This window comes from Cottoperca gobio, chromosome 14, assembly GCF_900634415.1.
Source record: "Cottoperca gobio chromosome 14, fCotGob3.1, whole genome shotgun sequence".
NCBI classification, from domain to species: Eukaryota; Metazoa; Chordata; class Actinopteri; order Perciformes; family Bovichtidae; genus Cottoperca; species Cottoperca gobio.
In genome coordinates this window covers 10,991,808-11,011,123 of record NC_041368.1, presented here as the reverse complement: position 1 = coordinate 11,011,123, position 19,316 = coordinate 10,991,808, and the positions used below count along the sequence as shown (strand labels likewise).

General features: G+C 40.2%; 1 protein-coding gene across 1 annotated transcript; it reads right to left on the bottom strand.

Annotated features, from left to right (window-relative positions):
• Window positions 1–822: 822 nt before the first annotated feature.
• Window positions 823–18,748, bottom strand: aifm1 (apoptosis inducing factor mitochondrion associated 1). The gene is given in 25 exon segments (XM_029447899.1): window positions 823–1,285; window positions 1,372–1,562; window positions 1,658–1,782; window positions 5,313–5,395; window positions 5,397–5,456; window positions 5,938–6,078; window positions 6,165–6,253; window positions 6,368–6,475; window positions 6,590–6,698; window positions 7,513–7,589; window positions 7,669–7,753; window positions 7,954–8,044; window positions 8,910–9,040; window positions 9,145–9,263; window positions 9,666–9,734; window positions 9,840–9,920; window positions 10,042–10,113; window positions 11,149–11,220; window positions 11,326–11,406; window positions 12,470–12,541; window positions 14,398–14,496; window positions 16,129–16,152; window positions 16,332–16,452; window positions 16,551–16,681; window positions 18,477–18,748. Coding segments are annotated over 25 exon segments (2,391 nt in total). The 5' UTR covers window positions 18,565–18,748; the 3' UTR covers window positions 823–1,213.
• Window positions 18,749–19,316: the final 568 nt, after the last annotated feature.

Sequence of the window (19,316 nt, the reverse complement as noted above, 5' to 3'; positions counted from 1 at the left end):
AAACAAGGTTGTTGCATTCAAAAAGTAAAGAGGATAAAATGCATCGAGTTCCAATTAATTCAAGTGTAACACGTTTCTTTAACTGTCAGCACACATTCAGAGGTTATTTATGTTTAGCAGAGCTGTCCAACGTTTCTGGTCTAATTATTTCATCTTCAAATCGCTAAGCAGATTCAAATACAAATGTGGAAGCTCATGTTTATTCCTCCATACAGAGGGGGAGGCAGTTCATCCATTTACTCATGAAAAATTAATGTCAAAGAAGGCGATGGGACGTTATGGCTGCACGTGTTTGCCTCACACTTGAAAGGCCATTCCACACACCAAAGTGTCAAAAAGGATGAGAAATGTGTGAGGATACAAACATGGATGCAACCCTAATAACAAGAAGCCCACAGCAAGGGAAAAAACCCCCACCAATGTTTCTGCATGCTTGAACATCTTTACCTCCGGACAGGATAAGTAGGCCAAGCTTCATTTTAACGTTGTTCTTGTTGCAGCGCACATTTGCTCTGCTTAATTACATTGTACTGTGAAATGTAGACCTACTTGTCAGGTGCCCTTTATACAACTGCATGTACCCAGTGCTGAGGCTACAGTAGACCTTTAACATCACTTCACTCAATATAAAAAAGGCCCAATCACTAGTATGCACATGTCTGACCGAAGTCAATGTGCCAAGCAGGTCATATTGATTAAAGTGCTTCAGGACAGATGAGCTCAACCACACAGACTTTAACAACCATCACAACTCAGAACGCCTGTCAACTTATCTGTCATCAGAGCTACTATCTAGGAGCAAAATTAAAATAATGGGATCACTCCAATTTAAAAATAGCCTTTATTGCAGCTGCTTTCACAACGAGCTGCTCTGATCACACAGAGGAAAACAATAATCCATGCTCAGCATTTTCAGCCTGGTATGGGAAAAAGCAGAATCACATCTTTGACCATGTTTTTTGGTTGTTGATTTTTTAAACATGAGAAAAAGATTTGGTGGAAAATGAGACGATGACTTTATCCTGGATAGAAGAAAAAAAACGCAAACGGGTGCAGAAGATACAAATTCCAAATATGAAAAATATTTCAGCGACATGACATAATTTACATGAATCCTCCTGTTGTGTACATGTGATCGGTTGTGTCTTCAAGAGTTCAGTCTTCACATGAAGCTCGACTCCCCCTACTATAATAAGTGCTGGCTTCCGCCATCTTAATCGTCGTGGATGTTGAACAGTTTGGCCACTTCATTCAGATCTGCGTGTTCCTCTCCGTCCTTGATGATCTACAAAACAAATAATTTACAATAACCAAATCTAGATCTTAAATCCTTGCTATGACACAAAGCATTTTTCTCACAAAGTGACGTACCTTCCTTGCGACGGGCATCCTGTTGAACACGTTCCACAGGATAATGCCCACCACCACTTTGTCTCTCAGGTAGAAGATGACTCCTTTTCCATACTCGTCTTTGTGCTGCACCACAGCGGGAGCAGGTGCTGAAGAGGCCACTGGGCTAGTAGCCGTGTCCTCTGTTTCACTTTCAGAGCGGATTCCAGTTCCTGCAAAACATTTAACGGGTAAGACTAAATCTTTGCCTTGGTTCTCAAATCCACTGATTTTGTTTTGCTTTATAGGATAAACACTTCATAAATACCTGACTGCTCTGTAGCAGCTTTAGGTGTATCCTTTGCAGTGGCTTTGGCGAATACTCCTACTGTTGGTAGACTACTGTCTACAATCCCAATCGCCTCATAGCCCACATCAGGACCCAGGTCACTCCTGTCAGAAACCAAATGAGATTAGAAAACATGGAAGACGCTGAATCAAAGCTCTCAGGTCAAGAAGTATTCTTTCTTCACAGATTTCTTTTTCCTGTAATTTAAAACTAGAATTAACTCCTCGCTGTTGTATGCCTCGGCCAACAAGTCAAGTTGCAGTTTACATCCATGTTTGTCATCACTTTTTTATTTTATTCTATTTTCACATTTGTGTGAAATTGTCATAGTTTGCATATTCATTCTTGAGTTATGGCAAAAAAACGTAGTTTTTGAGGTTGCAGTGACCTTGATCCCTCTGAATGCAGAATCTACCGGAAGCGTTTTGGTTTGTAATTTGAGTAGTACTGACTTTAAAATGACCGGTTATCCATTATCTTGATATCCGTTGGCTACACACAAACCCCAGAAATATTGGCCAATGCCCCCGGAGATTGAGTCACTATACTGTAAGTGGACACATCAGCGCGACTTACTATCATTCTGTGCCAAGTTTACTAAGCAAAACCATATCATCTGCACATTTCTGTTGAAAATGTGCTAGTCCCCTCCAGCTCCCTGGTTGGACGACTCAGTGCGTACTGACAGAACCATTCTACGGGCAGCTGAAAAAGAATTGTTGCAATCAAAACACCCTGATGACCTCCTTGCCTATCAATCTATTCTCTCCTCTTTCTCCATTTCTGAAGCAAAAAGCACTTTCTTTCAATCTAAAATTCAATCCTTCTCCACTCCTTGATCCCCCCAGTACCCCAAATCCTTCTTCCCTTCTACCATGCCACTTTGTCAACTCAGAGATGGAAGAAAGAAAGAGATGGCATACGCTTTTTATTTTACAACTTACCGACTAACATCAACTGTTCACCATCCATATCACTCTCCCCCTCTCAAACTTGTTTCTCCTCCCTTTCTCCAAATGAAGTTCTAACCCTCGTTACCTCTGCCCGCTCTACTACCTACCACCTGCCCTCTGGACCCTCTCATCTCTTTCCAAACACTCTTAAAAAAAAGAGGCAAGAGTGAACCCTCTCCTAAACAAAACACACTCTGAAGTGAACAACTACAGACCTGTCTCTTCTTCCATTTATTTCCAAAATACTTCAATCAACTCTCGTCTTACCTTCACCAGAACAACCTTCTTGATCAGCACTAATCTGGTTTCAAGGCAGGCCACTCAACTGAGACTGCCCTCCTCACTGTCACTGACAAACTTCACACTGCTAGAGTAGCCTCCCTCTCCTCTGTTGTCATCCTTCTGGACCCTTCTGCTGCGTTCGACACAGTGAACCACCAGATCCTCCTTTACACCCTTCAAGAACTGGGAGTTTCAGGCTCTGCTCTCTCCCTGCTCACATCCTACCTCAAAGACTGCACCTACAGGGTAACTTGGAGAAGATCTCTGTCGGACCCAGAAGGCAACACAGCTTCTGGTCCAGGCACTTGTCATCTCATGCCTTGACTACTGCAGCTAAATCCAGAATACAGCAGCCCGACTGGTCTTTAACTTACCCAAGTTTTCCCACACTACACCGCTTCTCCGCTCACTTCACTAGCTACCAGTGGCGGTCTGAATCTGTTTCAAGACACTGGTACTGGTGCTGGCCTACTGTGCTGTGAATGGATCAGGCCCTTCTTATATCCAGGCCATGGTCAAACCATACACCCCAGCTCACTCACTTCGCTTTGCATTGGCCAATCGGCTCACTATTCTCACACTGCGAGCGAGTGGGACCCAGATACCCCCTCAAATAAAGCCTGCCCGTTTGCTATCCTGGCTTCAAAATGGTGGAACGAGCTACCCATTGATATCAGGTCAGCATAAAGTCCTCACACCTCTGTCTCATTATGAAAACCCATCGGTTTCAAATGTACCTTGGCCAATACATTTTTTTTTATAAAAATCTTATTTTTGTATGTAGCATGTAAATTGGTTTGGCATATTTGAAGCCAATGGTTGGGTTTTTTATTCCATCGCTTCTCTATGTTGGACTTATTTGTAGCTAATGTACTTGCAAGATTCTTGCTGTTCGGAGTTGTATCCTTATGATTGTTTGCACTTATTGCAAGTCGCATTGGACAAAAGAGTCAGCAAAATGTAATGGAATGAAAATAGTTTTGCCAAAGTTTATCCTCCAATGAAAAGTATTGCAATTTCTAGATTCTAAAACTTTACTGTCAAAAAGCTTCCAAAAAACTGTGTACTGTTTGTTTGTGTACCTCCCACAGCTCCTACTACAGACAAACACAAAACAAACAGGGCTGAGAAGGCACTTGCTAAAAAAAGAATTGTGAACTTTACTGACGACCCCCCACCACTACAAGAATAGTTTCATGCTGGCTGATGACCTGAAGTAGTAGAGAGAATTACCTTAACATTGACATGCTGTGGTCATTTTGCCCATAGAGTCTGCACACTAAATATGACATCATTCAGAAACATCCAGACCTATGGCTTATTAACATTTTACGATTTTTAGGAACCTGAAGGAGCATTTTTTCAGGTTTAGTGTGCCAACGTTCCTGGTAAAGGCTTTTACATGGTTCCTACACCTTCTTAATCATAAAATTCAAGGACTTTAAAAAGGACTTTCAATTCCCACTAATTCAAGGGGCACAACACGGCACAAACTGTATTAGTATTACAACAGCTGTAAGCAGCATATAGGATACGTACAATTGCAGACTTTGTTTTAATAGTGAGTTTAAGCATTTAATATATTTTTGAAATATGTTATATGCATGTTTTATATGCAGTATTTTACAGTAAATGCCTTTGATTTTAAACTGTACATTGACAGCAATGTAAATAAACACAACAACTCCCATGATCCCACTCTACTTCACAACACCACCAAACTCCATCTTGTGTTATTGTTTTGATTGAGAGACCTTTAGTGGCAACTAAATGATTGCTGCCGGGTTAAACAGACACATTACACTGCCATTCATAGGAATATCGACATCTGCTGGTGCATAAGTCTCCATAGATTGATTAATGGCCCTCTGATTTGTTTTGGGACTGCAATGAACCCATGTAGTCAGCAGTGTGTCATATTTCACCAGTTGCTAAATACAGCATTTATCGGTGTCGTGCGGGCCATATTCCACTCTGTAGTTCCAGTTTGGGATCTCGCTGAATATCTGGTAGATGTTATGGCTGAGTAATGCAGCCCTCTGCTGGAAAAACCTACTAATGTCCTCTAAAGACAGTTTAAATATTTTACTTAATGGTATTCAAGGCTTCAACGCAATCATGCATGTACATCTGACTTATAAAAGGATTCAATCTGAGTCATTTGTAGAATTGTACATGCTGCCCCAGTGCCCACTTGTGTATTCAAAGAATGTGGACCCGTACAATTAACAATTCAGACTGGCTCTCGCTTTCTCAAATATCTCCCTTCATTTCCACTTTAAGCTCGTTTCATGGCTTGCAGCTACAGCTCTGATATGCAAAATGGTTTGAATTTGTGACCAATGAAAGTCTTGAGTTTGCATCACTAGCAGGAAATAGGAAGTACCCCTTACACTCACCAGAACATAGACTGATGCCAGTAGGGTTTATTGGCTCCGGTCATGTTCTCTCCTGCTAGTCTTCCGCTCACAACGGCGTGATCAGTGGTGCTCCACTCGTCTGCGGCCCAGTCTGATGTCATAGAAGCATGCAGCATCTCCTGCCTGAATCCAGACAGAGGGGATAGATGATATGGATTAAAATTCCTACCTATACTACAGAGGTTCATTATTTTCTGGACCATGACCTGAGTTTGTTTTTAGTATTTTTGATCAACTCAGTAAAAGTGGGTGATAAAAAGAGTTTCCATGTTTAAATAAATACACGTCTGTCCAAATAGGTGAGTTGTATCCAGAGCTGTCCTTCGAGTAGACTAAAGAAATTCTAGTGAACTAACACTCGTACGATTTTGACGACTGATTGATCATTAGTTGATTTAATCGAGTTTCTCCACAAAGTCATGCAAAAGCACAACTTTGAATCTTGTGTTTAGTAGAAATGTGCTTATAAGTTTCATGGAAATAAGTAAATTACATTGACACATAAATATAAAAAAGTCACTGTTTCAGCAAGTCATAATCGTTGGCTGTTAATACTAATGCTACTGCTAATACTGCAACAACTATCTTCTCATCATCAACTTACCACCCAAATATTGGATCTAGCTTGCAGCTCTGCATTGACACGGAAGCCACCAAAGTCCGAGTCCACCTCCAGACCTGCTGACTTAGCAAGGTCAACATTGGGCTCCAGGCCAACAGCTGCGACAATGTGGTCAGTTTTCACCTACGAGGTGGAGCACAAGATAATCAGTAACTAATGAGTCATTTCCTGGATCGCACTGGAATTACACTGCGAAAACCTGAACCTACCAATCGGCCATCCTTCAGTTGGATTTCTAACTTGTCATCTTTGCAGACCACAGATTTCACCAGAGCTTCTGAGATAACTTTCACACCCTCTAGAAAACCAAAGGGGAGGATGATTAATAAAAGAACAAATTAAACTCTTTTTCTCAGGGTGTGCAACTAGATATGAAAGTTCAGACATGCTAGAGTACAAAATAGACATGAACCTTTCTTGACTTTGTCTGTTGTCCAGTTGCTCAGATACTCTGGCAACACTTTTCCCATGTTGCCCTTCTCCGGGTACATCTGTATCACCTCCAGGTCAAACTCCGATGCTGAAAAAAGAAGAAAGAGGATAAGTGATCCAACAACAAAGAAACATCTGAATGTGTTAATCATCAGAAGTATTATCTGTTCCGTCATTTTCTCATCTTGTCCGTTCGTCTTACATCTCCTGCCGAGGGCACAGGCCAGCTCGCTGCCCAAGAATCCGCCTCCAATGATTGTGATAGATTTGACGTTTCTGGAGACCTTATCCAGTGATTTGAAGTCCTCGATCTGTAGAGGAGAACAAATGTCAAACTTACTCTTTCTTTTGATAGTGATATGTCACACAGTTACTAACACAATGAAATGACCTTATACGAGTGTGTTAACTTGTCTGTGCACATATAAAAGGGACTGTAAGCAAGCAAAACTTTATTTATATAGCACAAAACTTTATTTGGAAGCACAATGTGCTGCACAACGTGTGAGCAACCACGGACGATGAAGCCACAAGCACTATTTAGATGGGTTAAAGAATTAAGCACAAGTAAAGAATTAAAACAGATGCATGTGGGTTAAAACCACCAAAAATAAATAAGATCATCAACCAACCAGTAACAATGAATGTCATTTGAATTCAAACCAAAAGATAATAAAAGTAAAATAAAAATTAAATCAATAGTTGACCAAAAAAACAAAACCAAAAACAAGACATGCACGTCTAAACTAATAAAATAAAAATAAAACCATAATATCAGACCGACAACCAGACTATTGAAAGGTGCAGCCAACAAAAGTCAATATTGCACAAACTGCAGCCCCATTAATACTTTTGGAGTTACTGAGCAAAGTATCTGCATTTCCTGCTGTTTAAAAAATAATAATACAAAGTATAACTAAAATTATGAGAGGAAACAATCATTTTGCTCACTGAATGATCTATTCCAGAGTGGTGAAATAAACCTTCAGAGTATATCTTGTTATAATCTAAAACTTCCAAACAATTTATTCAGATTGGAAAATACTACCATCTAAATATTTCCATGTCAGACACACGTTCCTAAACTGAAATAGAGCCATCGCCCCCTTGTGGCTGAACACTGACCTTGCGGAACAACGTTGTCTTCTTCATCACCTCCTCTCCTGCTCTTTCAATGACCAGTAGATTTCTCGGTACACCACCTGAAGGGAACAGTTCAAATGAGCTTCTACCAAGTTGAAACCACACATGGTAATAAATGCATTATTGAAAGGGGCTTACCCGTAGCAATCAAACACTTGTCATATGAAATCTCAGTATCATCGTCCAGTTTTATTTTGTTTCCTCTCACATCCATGTGAACCACCTAAAATGAATTAAATCATGCATTACTGATCAGAAATCTAAATAGTCAAAAAGTACATTTACATCAGCAAATAAAATTCCTTTATTCTGGTATGAATACTACAATCACGTATCAAATGACCTGTGATATCACGTACTGTATATCATAGCATCAGCACACCGTAGTGTCTGACTGTTGAAGGAAAACAAATATAAGCAAACCTTTCTGCCGGTGAGAACTGCCACTCCACCATTTTCTGCAGCAGCCAATTCTTCTGCTTTAATGTAGAAGGATGGTGGCTGGAAGAAGATACTGGCAAGTAAAACACAAAAGTCAAAGTCAAAGCACCCGCAAAGGCTGAAATGCATCCCTAACTGCGTCTCTGTGCTCCTGTGCTATTTGCACATAATAAAATTAGGTAATGTGTATACCTTTGTCACAAAATTGGCCCCTTTCTATGCAAATGAGCCTGAAAAAACTTTCCAATTCACAAAGATCAGTGCTAATAGCCCCACGCAGTTACAGTGAATTTTTATTTGCCTCATCAGAGTTGGTGGTAGCTGAAGCATATTTATAACTGGTGTCTGCTCAAACTCATTTCATTTTGGGATGCAATGACAGTTGTGTCATGAAAAACAAATTAAGAAAGCTCCCCGACATGTCATTTCTGTAAAGAAATGAATTAAAAACAAGGTTATTATATGAACCTTCTTTCCCAAATCCTCCCGTCTTCCCCTGGGAGGTTTGAAAAGAACTTGCACTGTGGCAAGCTCGGCTGACTCTCAAATCTCCCAAGCGACGCATTCGCCTCAAGAACATTTGAATAATTGTAATCAGACGCCAGAAAGAGGAAGAATTGCAATAAGTTGCACAACTTTACGGGCGCGCAAGTTATGCAAGTTTTGTTTGACATAAACATTAATGTTGTGAATAGTGTAAAAAGGGGAAGACAGTAAACAGTTTAGTGCTGAGAGTTAACATGCGACGGTGATGTCCACCTGAATATAAAAAGTGCCACCAACAGAAACTCTCAATTTTGTGATGAAAGCAAAGAGATGTCACAGGACAACAGTCTAACTTATCACATGTTGAGAAAGTGAGACAAACAGATATATTATCATAGGCATTATCATAATTAGATATACCAAAAGCACAATGCAAATAAACGTAAACACACCTCCTTTCCTTTCCATTCCACTGTTTGAAACGCAGTGTTTCTGTCACACTGGGGTCATCAGAGAACCACAGTTCCTTAGAAAGAGGGGGTCTCATGTATGGAGCGTCTGGCTCCTCAGTCACAATCAATACCTGGTAGCAACAATTTGAAAAAAGACAGAGACAGTACATGAAGAATAACACATAAATGTAACTGAGAAACTCAGGAAACAATGAGTGATAAACTGAATGCTAACCTTGGCACCGGGGTCTCTGGCTCGAATAGACCGGGCAGCAGCAAAAGAGGCGGTACCTCCGCCAATAAGAAGGTAAGGGGTGTGTGAGGGGACGTCAAGAGAGGCAGCTGCAGAGTCTCCTGGAGTTTGCATGAGAGAGCAACAGCAAGCACGAGAGAGAGAGAGAGAGAGAGAGAGAGAGAGAGAGAGAGAGAGAGAGAGAGAGAGAGAGAAAATAGCAAAAACAGGAGAGACAGTCAGTGCATGATCTTGGAAGCTCATCAGTCCCCATGACTTACACAAATATACCTGTGAAGGAAAATGGAAATAGAAATTAAAATATTAATGTGAGTGAGATTAAACGCTATCATTACAAGAACCCATGCGATTTAAAGAGGCAGGGGGGAAGCTGTATTGAGAAAATGTAAAAAAAATTCAATTAAAATAAAAAAGGTTTTTAAAATTAATGCTAACAAAATGGGAAAAAGGTTTCAGTGTCTGCCCGCTTCCCCGCTCCAACCGAGGCTGGACTATGGTCTTACCACTCTCTGCCACAACTTCCGGCTGAGGCTCAGTTGGCTCTGCTGCGGTGCTTTCTGCTGCTGTAGATTCTGTTAGTATAACCGGAGCATTAACCAGTTAAGACAAAATAAACCCTCAGATGTGGTAAATGTACATCACTGGTTCCATGCACAGGTCTGACAGAGCTGGCTTACCACTCTCCACAACAGGTGCCGGGGACGGCTCTGTAAGCTCTGTAAGCTCTGCTGGGGACGGCTCAGAGGGGGCTGATGGTTCTGGTAGTATAGTAGCAAAGTTACAGAATAACCTCTGATGTGCACTACAGATAATTTCTGAAATACATCTTTGAAAAGGATAACTTGTTTTCAACCTGGGCCGTATTTATTCAAATCTTACCCTGCTCAACTACAGGTGCAGCAGGTGGCTCTGCTTCTACCACTGGCTCTGCTTCTACCACTGGCTCTTCTGCTGTTGGGACAATCCATAGTATGAGTTAAATTCTTTAAGCGATTATCAAAAGGGGAAGACCATCAGGATCCATGCGTTTCCTCAGATTCACCCTGGGAACATTATGTAGAGCATGCACACTAACACAATAAACAAGTGGAAGCTGCCCAATTCGTGGTTAACTTCTACAGAGACGTACACACTGTTTACCATCAAGGAGAGTATGGAGTTAAAACCTTTGTATGTGTTGATGACAGCATGTCAAGTACCAGGAGAACCTTTCAGTTTGAAGACTTCCTGTTTAAATTAGAAACTGCTGTGAAGACTTTTTGCATTTTAGACACAGCATGAAGAGTTTAGAGGTAAGAAACATAATGCACTTCAAAGGGCAGCTTCCAAATATGAACAACACAATCACATATAATAACAGTATAAAACAATGTTGAGTACTATGCTATTATCCCATTATTGACAAAGAAAATGTGACAGTCAGAGAAAATGTCAGAGGAGGGTAAATATTATATCACAAATATAACAAAGCACACTGGGAGCCAAGATATTTGTAGAAAATACAGACAACCCCAAAGACTAGATCCCACAAAAACTGAAATATTTACAGATCAGAATGGAGGCGAGTATGTGAGTGTCCTACGTGGTACTGAAACTGTAAGACGTTAACGTGCAAGGTTAGACGACACAAAGTAACTGAAACCCAAGAGAACGATGAACACTGATCATGACACTTGCAATGAATGAAAATAAACTCCTGCAACAAAAGGGCTGTCACAGGTCATGCAGTTAACTTCTCAGCTGCTGGATATAGACAACACTCACAAGTTTAGAATATATTACTAATGTGTGTTAACCTTTATCATTACAAGAACCAAGACAATGTGAAAAAGACACAAACAGGCAGTGAGAAGAGCTGTAATGAGAAAAAATGCTAAACATATAAATAGGAGAAAAGGTGTTTGAAATTAATGCTAACAAAATGGGAAAAAGGTTTCAGAGTCTGCCCGCTTCCCTACTCCAACCGAGGCTGGACTATGGTCTTACCACTCTCTGCCACAACAACTTCCGGCTGAGGCTCAGTTGGCTCTGCTGCGGTGCTTTCTGCTGCTGTAGATTCTGTTAGTATAACCGGAGCATTAACCAGTTAAGACAAAATAAACCCTCAGATGTGGTAAATGTACATCACTGGTTCCATGCACAGGTCTGACAGAGCTGGCTTACCACTCTCCACAACAGGTGCCGGGGACGGCTCTGTAAGCTCTGTAAGCTCTGTTGGGGACGGCTCAGAGGGGGCTGATGGTTCTGGTAGTATAGTGGCAAAGTTACAGAATAACCTCTGATGTGCACTACAGATAATTTCTGAAATACATCCTTAACTGAGCTGAAGTGCATCTACTACAGACTCAGGTCAGATGGAAAAGCAGAGGCGTAAATGGCATTTGAATATCTAACTATAAATCAAGGAACCTCTGTCTGTGTATCTGCAGAACTGTTCATGTGATCTACTTCACACTTGGTGGGTGTATAGCTGGGAACCCAAGGACGTGCAGCGCCAAACTTGGTGCAATTTCTACATGCGGCACGTTCGATACTAATAAACTTTGTTTTAAACGAGTGAACAGCGCTCTGTGAAGCAGCAGGGGCGGGGCTTCAGGGCTCTGCTTACTGTCCAGCATGTCGTCTGCAGTGGGCCTTTACAGGCCGCATCTAATTGACTGCAGTTCACTTTTACTGCTCGATGCTGGATATACTAATGTTACATGTAGGGCTGTCCCCTCTTAGTCGGTTAGTTGACTTATTGTTCGTGTTGGTCTTAGTTGACCCAGATTCCTTTAGTCGATATGTCATTTTTTAATGTTTTTTTCCCAAGAAACTTATGAGCACATCTTTGGTCTTTAGTGGAGGATAGTCCTGGTTACATGGATGCTGGATAAAATGCTACAACCGAACACTTCTTCACTCCCCTGGGAGTCAACAAGAGATGGCCTACAGGAAGCAGAATCGAACCAGAGTGTATTTCGCCGACATTAATGACCCCAAGTAGCAGCAACTTGGGTGTGTTCCAGGCAGTATCTACCTGCCTTACAGTAAAGTCTGCCCCGGGTAGGTTTTTTGACTAGTTCAGAGGTGTTTCTGACCACGAGAAGCTGCGACTTGGGTGTGTGACACAACTATGCCATGGTAGGTGTATTGCTCAGGTCTCTAGGATTTGTAGTGTCGAGTGTATGAGCGGTCCTCGAGAAAGCTGCAAGCGGCAAAACCACAGGGTCAAGCCGTTCAGCGCGTTTTGAGGCAATGCACTAGTATTTTTTAATAGAATGAGTAAATGAATTAGATCAGAGTATCCTTTCTTATCAAATCTTACCCTCCTCAACTACAGGTGCAGCAGGTGGCTCTGCTTCTACCACTGGCTCTGCTTCTACCACTGGCTCTTCTGCTGTTGGGACAATCCATAGTATGAGTTAAATTCTTTAAGCGATTATCAAAAGGGGAAGACCATCAGGATCCATGCGTTTCCTCAGATTCACCCTGGGAACATTATGTAGAGCATGCACACTAACACAATAAACAAGTGGAAGCTGCCCAATTCGTGGTTAACTTCTACAGAGACGTACACACTGTTTACCATCAAGGAGAGTATGGAGTTAAAACCTTTGTATGTGTTGATGACAGCATGTCAAGTACCAGGAGGACCTTTCTGTTTGAAGACTTCCTGTTTAAATTAGAAACTGCTGTGAAGACTTTTTGCATTTTAGACACAGCATGAAGAGTTTAGAGGTAAGAAACATAATGCACTTCAAAGGGCAGCTTCCAAATATGAACAACACAATCACATATAATAACAGTATAAAACAATGTTGAGTACTATGCTATTATCCCATTATTTACAAAGAAAATGTGACAGTCAGAGAAAATGTCAGAGGAGGGTAAATATTATATCACAAATATAACAAAGCACACTGGGAGCCAAGATATTTGTAGAAAATACAGACAACCCCAAAGACTAGATCCTACAAAAACTGAAATATTTACAGATCAGAATGGAGGCGAGTATGTGAGTGTCCTACGTGGTACTGAAACTGTAAGAGGTTAACGTGCAAGGTTAGACGACACAAAGTAACTGAAACCCAAGAGAACGATGAACACTGATCATGACACTTGCAATGAATGAAAATAAACTCCTGCAACAAAAGGGCTGTCACAGGTCATGCAGTTAACTTCTCAGCTGCTGGCTATAGACAACACTCACAGACGACAAACACAAGGTTAGAACATATAGAGGGACTCCTGTACAAAACATGTAATCACCATGAAATTGTATATTTAACATATTACTAATGTGGTACAATTTTTAGCCGGGTGTAAAGAGGAGTGAAAAGACAGGTGGGTCATTCCGTGTCAAATCGACAACAAACCTTTTGAGAATTGCATATTTTTTTAGCGTAGTGGGTTATGTATAGTAAGCCTCCTATATGGTTAAATTTAAACATGAGACAATATGGAAGATACTTGTCACTTTGCACACGCAATGCCCACACATAGACGCCTTTTCACACACACGTTTAAAGGTCCTAGGAATGAGTCCACATTGCAATATTGGCAACTCAAAAAAGGCAACAAATTGCAAACATGGCTTGCCATATCGAATATATGTTAGAAACCTTGACATTTGGCACAACATCAATTAAACATGGTGTTTTTAGCAGGAAATGTGGAAACTTCCATGATAACAGTATATACTTTGGGGGATTGATTTCCATTTTCAAGGACTAGTATTAATAAATATGACATCTGTGTGCTTTTCAATCATTTGTACAGCATTTTGTATGTGCCTTTACCAAACTTCATGGCTCTACAGTGCATGTCTGAAGATATTGAACCCTAAAAATGGCTTCCCGCTTAAGACATTTTTTTAGGGTGTAAAAATTCCCGGTGGCAAAAACCTATGCAATTCTCAAAATTCAGCTAAAATATTTTACCAATATCAAATATCATATACCGGTACATACATTCACACATACATAAGGCGTGAACACAATCTGATTTGACACGGAATGAACCAGTGTGTTTTACAGCTGGCTTTCTTTGCACTAACCTGACTTTACCCGTTTGTGTTAACATTTCTGACACCTCAGGTAAAGTATACTACGTGTACAAAGTGTAGTAAACAGAATTCCACATGTAGTACTCTTTGAACTCTATTTCTCCTATTACGTTTTGGTTCAAACACAGTTTGCACAGGAGGCACATGTTATGCATGCATGTAGGGGTATAGAAAAGTATGCAGACAACCTGGGGGGGGTTCAGTTGTTTCAATGGCGATCACAGTTTCAGCATCGGAGGCCGGCTCTTCTGGGGAAGGTGCTGCTTGAGGTTCTGGCTCAGGGACGGCTGAGAAATAAATGATCAGAATTATCAAACATTAGCTATGAATTTATCAACTTAGGCTAATATTCAACATAATTTATTGTTATGGAAAATACAAAAGGTTTATTAATCAGAGAGAGGATAGGTAAAGTAAGTCATTTAAACCAATCCGCCACTAATTTACAGGGTTCCCACACCTTTGTAAACATAAAATTCAAGGACTGTTCAAGGACGTTCCAGGCTCGATTCCCTCAAATTCAAGGACCCAACACGGCAAAGTTTGAGACATTGATCAATGTTATTAACCGTCGCACTCTCTCTAGGCAGGTGGCGAAGAAAACAATGACACAACTGCGGGAGACACACATGCAGAAAGGGGAACATGATCCATATGCTGGTGTCAAGTCAAAAATAAAATAACTTAAATTCCTGTTATTGCATAAAATACTTTTGCACTTTCAATGACCCATGTCTATTTAAAAACTTTCAAGGCCTTCACTTTTCTCCCACTGAAATTCACAAACTTTTTCAAGGACCAGTGGGAACCATGAATTTAAATAGGTTTTTGTTGTGGTCTCAACCTCTGCTGTTTACATTGCAATGAAGAGGAAGCTACACCGTGCCCTGCAGAGACACACGATTCCAAGCCTACTGTCAACAATAAATAACCTTTAACTATTGTCAAGTCAAACTGGAGCTGTCCAGATAGTAATAGGACAAACCGGATGCAACCAATCTGCCTGAGTGTTTCCCATTTAAAAGAGCGCCGCTTGGTGTTATGGGGCAGCGCAGAGAGGATGTTGTTTTCTTGACGATGTCGAAATCCGGAGCAAGATTGTGCAGGGCCGAAATATCTATCGAGACCAAAGAGGCTGAACTTTTTAGCTTGAGAGACGGTTACCTGCTGGAGATCGCTGCCGCTACTCGTTTGATTGACACTGGATTTATGTCATGATCGGTAGCGCGCTTGTGTGTGTGTGGCTCGGTGAGCTGATTGTGTACATGTTTGCAGAACGGCTTCTTTAATTTCTTATATTGTTTGTGATTGAAAGATTACTGCATAATTGTATTTAATTAAAAATGATGAAGTACTTAAAGTTAAAATGCCGTTAGAAGTACATATTTACTCGGTAAAATGAAATGCATTACCTGTTAAAATGATGACAGCAGCTGTGTATTCGTTATTTTCATTTAGTGGGAGTGCATTTGTAAATTAATTCAAGGTTCTAATACTTGATGAAATAGAAATATTTGTAAATTACAAATGTGTATATTTTGCTATTTACATTTATTTGAGTTGGTGTGTAATGTATATTAATTCTCTGTTCTGTTTGTTTTCCACCTAAATACCTAAGCATCAATTGCTAATTGCCTTGTCTGACTATTTGCTGAACTTGCAAAACAAAAACCAGCAGTTTGCTCTTTGGATAGATGTTTCCATCCCTTTCAAGTAGGGAAGCTGCACATTTAGAAGATAACTTGACAACTATGATTTAAAAACTAAGACCTCTCAGTCAAAAGTGTGACATGCTATACAGGCATCGTTCTAAAGAGGTTTGTAGCTTATGCACAAGCTCTTTGTACATTGTGGTGCATTGATTAGGTTTTACTACCCATTAACAGAGTTAGAGTTTGATCTAAAGAGAAGTCACTCACCTTCTGTCTCAGTGGCTTCCACAACTAAAACACAACAAAGATACTAATCAAAACAGTGACAGTCTTAATTTATAGTAAACCAAAACAGTATAACAGTGGAGTGCAGTGGCTCTGATGGGAATATATTTGGACTTGTTTGTGGAATTAAGTAAAAGGTTGAAGTTTTATTATCACAATAAATCTGTTGATAAAAGATTGCTCACCAGGAGGCTCTGACTCGATAGGTGTGGCTGGTTCTTCTAGGTCTTTCATATATGATCTTGTTGAAATTTCGTCAATGCGTTCATCATATCTTTTGCCGTCTCCCTTGAGAGTTTGGTATAGCTGTGAAAACAGAAAGGTTATCAGCCATGAATATTTACCAACCGACTGCTACTGATAACTTTTCAATGCATGTTCTGTGACGGACCAAGCGAACTCACATATATTCCAGCACCAACGGCCGTTGCTCCAACCAGAATGGCATACATTTGGAGATCCCTACCTCCCCCTGCAGGCCCGGTGGACATGTGAGCCGCAGGTACATATGTTGGTATTCTGCCATTGTTAAACCCTGAAAACAATTTGACAAATAACAGTTTGATTAGTTAAAACGGCATCAATTTCAGTCCAACAACTTTGAAGGTGCTTACAAAAGTAATGCTAGCAGGTCAATCGTAGTTGCAGAACAACTCCAAGCCATGTATTATACACCGGGCCTCGACAGCACCGGTAACAGTTCTTTTATTTGTTTTAGGTCACAAAAGCTGATTAGTAATGCACTGAATATGGACTTATAAATTAAATGTGTGATGTTTTTAAATGAACATATCTATTGCCTGTATGTTGTTTATGTTGTTGAGGTTTATCCGGCTGCAGATATCTGACTAACTATGCCACTTGATCAAATTGTATATTCATTCTTCAATCAATAACACCTCAGTTGTCAAAGAAGACTGCGTGATTACAATTTCTAAAAGTTTAAACAATTTGTGTAAATGCTGATGGCTGTATGATATATGTAAAGAATATGTGGATGCTGATCGTTGATAAGTCACTCGAAAAATACTTTGGATGTAATCATATTGTGCTGATTTGCAAGGTAATATTCTAATTCTATCATTGTGCTTGTTAATAAGGTTGATTAAGAAAGAACGCAAACACAATTTGAGGAGCTCGTTTTGATCCGGCCCCTTAATTTTGAGGTTTTCAATAAATCAATCTATGTTGCTAAATAGCATGCCAACATTAATGTGTCATATTTAGGTCTGTGAAGTAGGCTGCATGTGTGTTTTGCTTGATTGCAAAGTTTATTTGTAATTTTTAGGGGTTTTTTTGTGGAGACATTTGCATGCCTGTGTGTGTGTGTGTGTGTGTGTGTGTGTGTGTGTGTGTGTGTGTGTGTGTATATATATGTATGTATGTATGTATGTATGTATGTATGTATGTATGTATACATGTATACATATATACATATATATATATATATATATATATATATATATATATATATATATATAGTTTTCTTATCTTTTTTTTATTAATAAATGTCCCACATAACCATTGACTTGTCATATGCAGGCCAGCGAGACAGGTTGTTGCAAGTTGGCTGTATGTTACTTGACTTAGTGATGGCTAAGCAACTTTCTTAGTTGACTTATTTCGGGCTTTTTGTGGACATGCAACAATATCATCACATACATATGCATTTTATAAAATTGCAATTAAGTGATTAATTAACTAACTATACATGTCTTGCTGTGATTCTCATTTCCTAGTGTCACCCTTAGTGAAATTGAGTTTGATACTTCTGCCACAACAATACTTCTGCTGCTTCCTTTCTTCATCATTGCACACGAAGGACACTGTTGTACACGCTGTGCTTATTCTTTCAGGGTCACGGCTGAAAATAAAACCCGTGAGCCAAATAAAATTCGGCCTATGTAAGCATGGTAAAATATGACGGGTTACAGACTATGGCGTAACATGTGTATAGAGCATGCTGCAAACCTGCACTGAATCATAAAACATGTGACAGTGACACACCAGTTTATTTTTCATTCATTAATATAGCGTTGCTTTCTAGTCGATAGCTACAACCAGTGAAGTGCAATATGGTTTGAGCTAACCTCGTTATCAAAATGTCATTGAATTCTGCATGTTGCCATTTGCTAATTTGGCCAGTTTACGTTAGCTCTGTAACAGCCAAACGAAGGTCAACATACTTAAACTAAGCTAAAGATACCCCTCTGGTTTAACAAACTGTCGCCATTGTGCAATTTTATGCTACACGCAATTTGTGTTTGAATTGATGCAAGCTAACAAGGACACACCAAGTTACTGTACCTAACATTAGTTACTTAACTTACCTGCTCTCCTCACATTCTGCCGGCAGACAGTAGAGGAAGCACGAGTAAGTGGTGCAAGCTTTTTCCATACAGTTCTACATTTCAGCATTGTGGCTCAGCTACGCCGTAACGGTTCCCAGATTACTAGCCGCGTTGTCGGACAGGAACACTAGATAGATCACGTTAATTAATTCCAACAGCCAGCACACACTGACAACTAGCAACACCGCGCTACACGCCAAGGCCAGAGACAGGTCATACGTTTCAGAGGAGTCCTGGGTAATCGTAAAGACTCTTTGACCACGCGAGATGAGTCACCACTAGAAAACAAAGTAGGACAACGGCTTTGGAAGAAAGATGGCGTCGCCGGTTATGTCAGTGACAGTGTTGAAAATGAGTTCCGTAGTCTTAAACGACTTGACTTGTATTTTCTTTGTTTTTTTGTGCTATGGCGGACCAGAGCTTTTTTTTATCCTATAGTCAACAGCCACATAATTAACATTTGTGTAATTTGCTCTGTATTAAATGCTGTTACACTGAGTCGCAGCTGTTACGAGCTCATTCCTTCAAGACTCTTTGGTAACTGCCGTAAACCCGGTTCTTCTTCTTGACATTTCTGCAGATTACATACAGCCACAGTTCACTGCTGCTCTCTATAGTTTATTTAACATACAGCAACGTGGTAATTAAACGTTTTCCATGTAGCTTTTAATTTAAAAGAAACAGGGAAAAGAGGAGGGAGGTAAAAGAGAAGAATAGTAGCACAAGATTGTGTCTTGCGGTATGTTTTTACTCTGTACTGTTTATTATTGTGCTTTCTTTGGTTTTACCTGCCAAGGGACTATAGGGCAGACTTAGGTT